Genomic DNA, 1,671 nt, shown 5'->3' with positions numbered 1-1,671 from the left:
GGGGGGGAATGGGGCGGCATGGGGTCACAGCGTGGGGACACAATGGGGACACAATGGGACACAATGGGGACATGGGTGCCATGGGTGCCAATGGGTGCTATGGGACTCAATGGGATCCAATGGGGGCCGATGGGGGTCAATGGGGATCAATGGGGGCCAATGGGGGTCAATGGGGGTCAATGGGGGCCAATGTGATCCAATGGGGGTCAATGGGGATCAATGGGATCCAATGGGGATCAATGGGTGCTATGGGACTCAATGGGGATCAATGGGGGCCAATGGGGATCAATGGGTGCTATGGGACTCAATGGGGATCAATGGGGATCAATGGGGATCAATGGGTGCTATGGGACTCAATGGGATCCAATGGGGGCCGACGGGATCCAATGGGGATCAATGGGGGCCAATGGGGATCAATTTGGGTCAATGGGATCCAATGGGGATCAATGGGGGCTATGGGACTCAATGGGATCCAATGGGGATCAATGGGGGCCAATGGGAGCCAGTGGGATCCAATGGGGATCAATGGGGGCCAATGGGATCCAATGGGGATCAGTGGGATCCAATGGGGATCAATGGGATCCAATGGGGATCAATGGGGATCAATGGGATCCAATGGGGATCAATGGGTGCTATGGGACTCAGTGGGATCCAATGGGGATCAATGGGGACCAATGAGGACCAATGGGGATCAATGGGGATCAATGGGGGCCAATGGGGATCAATGGGGGATATGGGACTCAATGGGATCCAATGGGTGCCAATGGGTGCTGAAGGGTTCTATGGGTGCCAATAGGTGCTGATGGGTGCCAATGGGCGCCGATGGGTTCTATGGGTGCCAATGGGTGCCAGTGGGTGCTGATGGGTGCCAATGGGTGCTGATGGGTTCTATGGGTGCCAATGGGTGCTGATGGGTTCTATGGATGCCAATGGGTGCCAATGGGTTCTATGGGTGCCAATGGGTGCCAATGGGTGCTGATGGGTTCTATGGATGCCAATGGGTGCCAATGGGTGCCAATGGGTGCTGATGGGTTCTATGGGTGCCAATGGCTGCCACTGGGTGCTGATGGGTGCCAATGGGTGCTGATGGGTTCTATGGGTGCCAATGGGTGCCGATGGGTGCTGATGGGTTCTATGGGTGCCAATGGGTGCCAATGGGTTCTCTGAGTTCCACGCGTGCCAGTGCATCTCAATGGGAGCCGCTGGGATCCCACGGGCGGCCAACGGGTTCTATGGGTGCCAGTGCATCTCAACGGGTGCCGCTGGGTTCCCATGGGTGCCGCCGGGCGTCACGTGACCTCACCTAGCCAATACTCGCCGTCGGCTCGCCCGAAACCGTAGCGATAATCGTTCCAACCCCGGAAGAAACTGACGGAGCCATTGAAGCGCTTCTGAAACACCTTGGGGTGGGGGGGGATGGAGTTGGGACGCGCTTCTACACGCGTGTGCGCGCCCACACGCACTCACACGCACGCACACGTATGTTCCGTACCGTCCACACGTGTCCATCCGTGCTCATGTCGCAGTAGACGGGGACGGGGAGCCCCGGACCCGCAGGGTAAACCAGGTAAACCCCGTCAGCCTGAGCCCCCCCCGCATAAACGTCCTGGCAGTCGCGGGGGGTCACGGCCTCACAAGGCAGGGCTGGAACAGCTGGGGGGAGCCGGGGGG

General features: G+C 59.1%; 1 protein-coding gene across 1 annotated transcript; it reads right to left on the bottom strand.

The window, feature by feature from the left end:
• Window positions 1-821: 821 nt before the first annotated feature.
• LOC104917005 (microfibril-associated glycoprotein 4-like) lies at window positions 822-1,668 on the bottom strand (the record flags this gene model as incomplete). Its single annotated transcript, XM_010728072.2, has 2 exons — window positions 822-1,400; window positions 1,493-1,668. Coding segments are annotated over 2 exons (287 nt in total), but the record flags the coding sequence as incomplete, so codon positions are not given.
• Window positions 1,669-1,671: the final 3 nt, after the last annotated feature.

Source organism: Meleagris gallopavo, unplaced genomic scaffold, assembly GCF_000146605.3.
Source record: "Meleagris gallopavo isolate NT-WF06-2002-E0010 breed Aviagen turkey brand Nicholas breeding stock unplaced genomic scaffold, Turkey_5.1 ChrUn_random_7180001953119, whole genome shotgun sequence".
NCBI classification, from domain to species: Eukaryota; Metazoa; Chordata; class Aves; order Galliformes; family Phasianidae; genus Meleagris; species Meleagris gallopavo.
The sequence above is the reverse complement of the archived record's forward strand: the minus strand, read 5'-3'. Positions and strand labels throughout refer to the sequence as shown.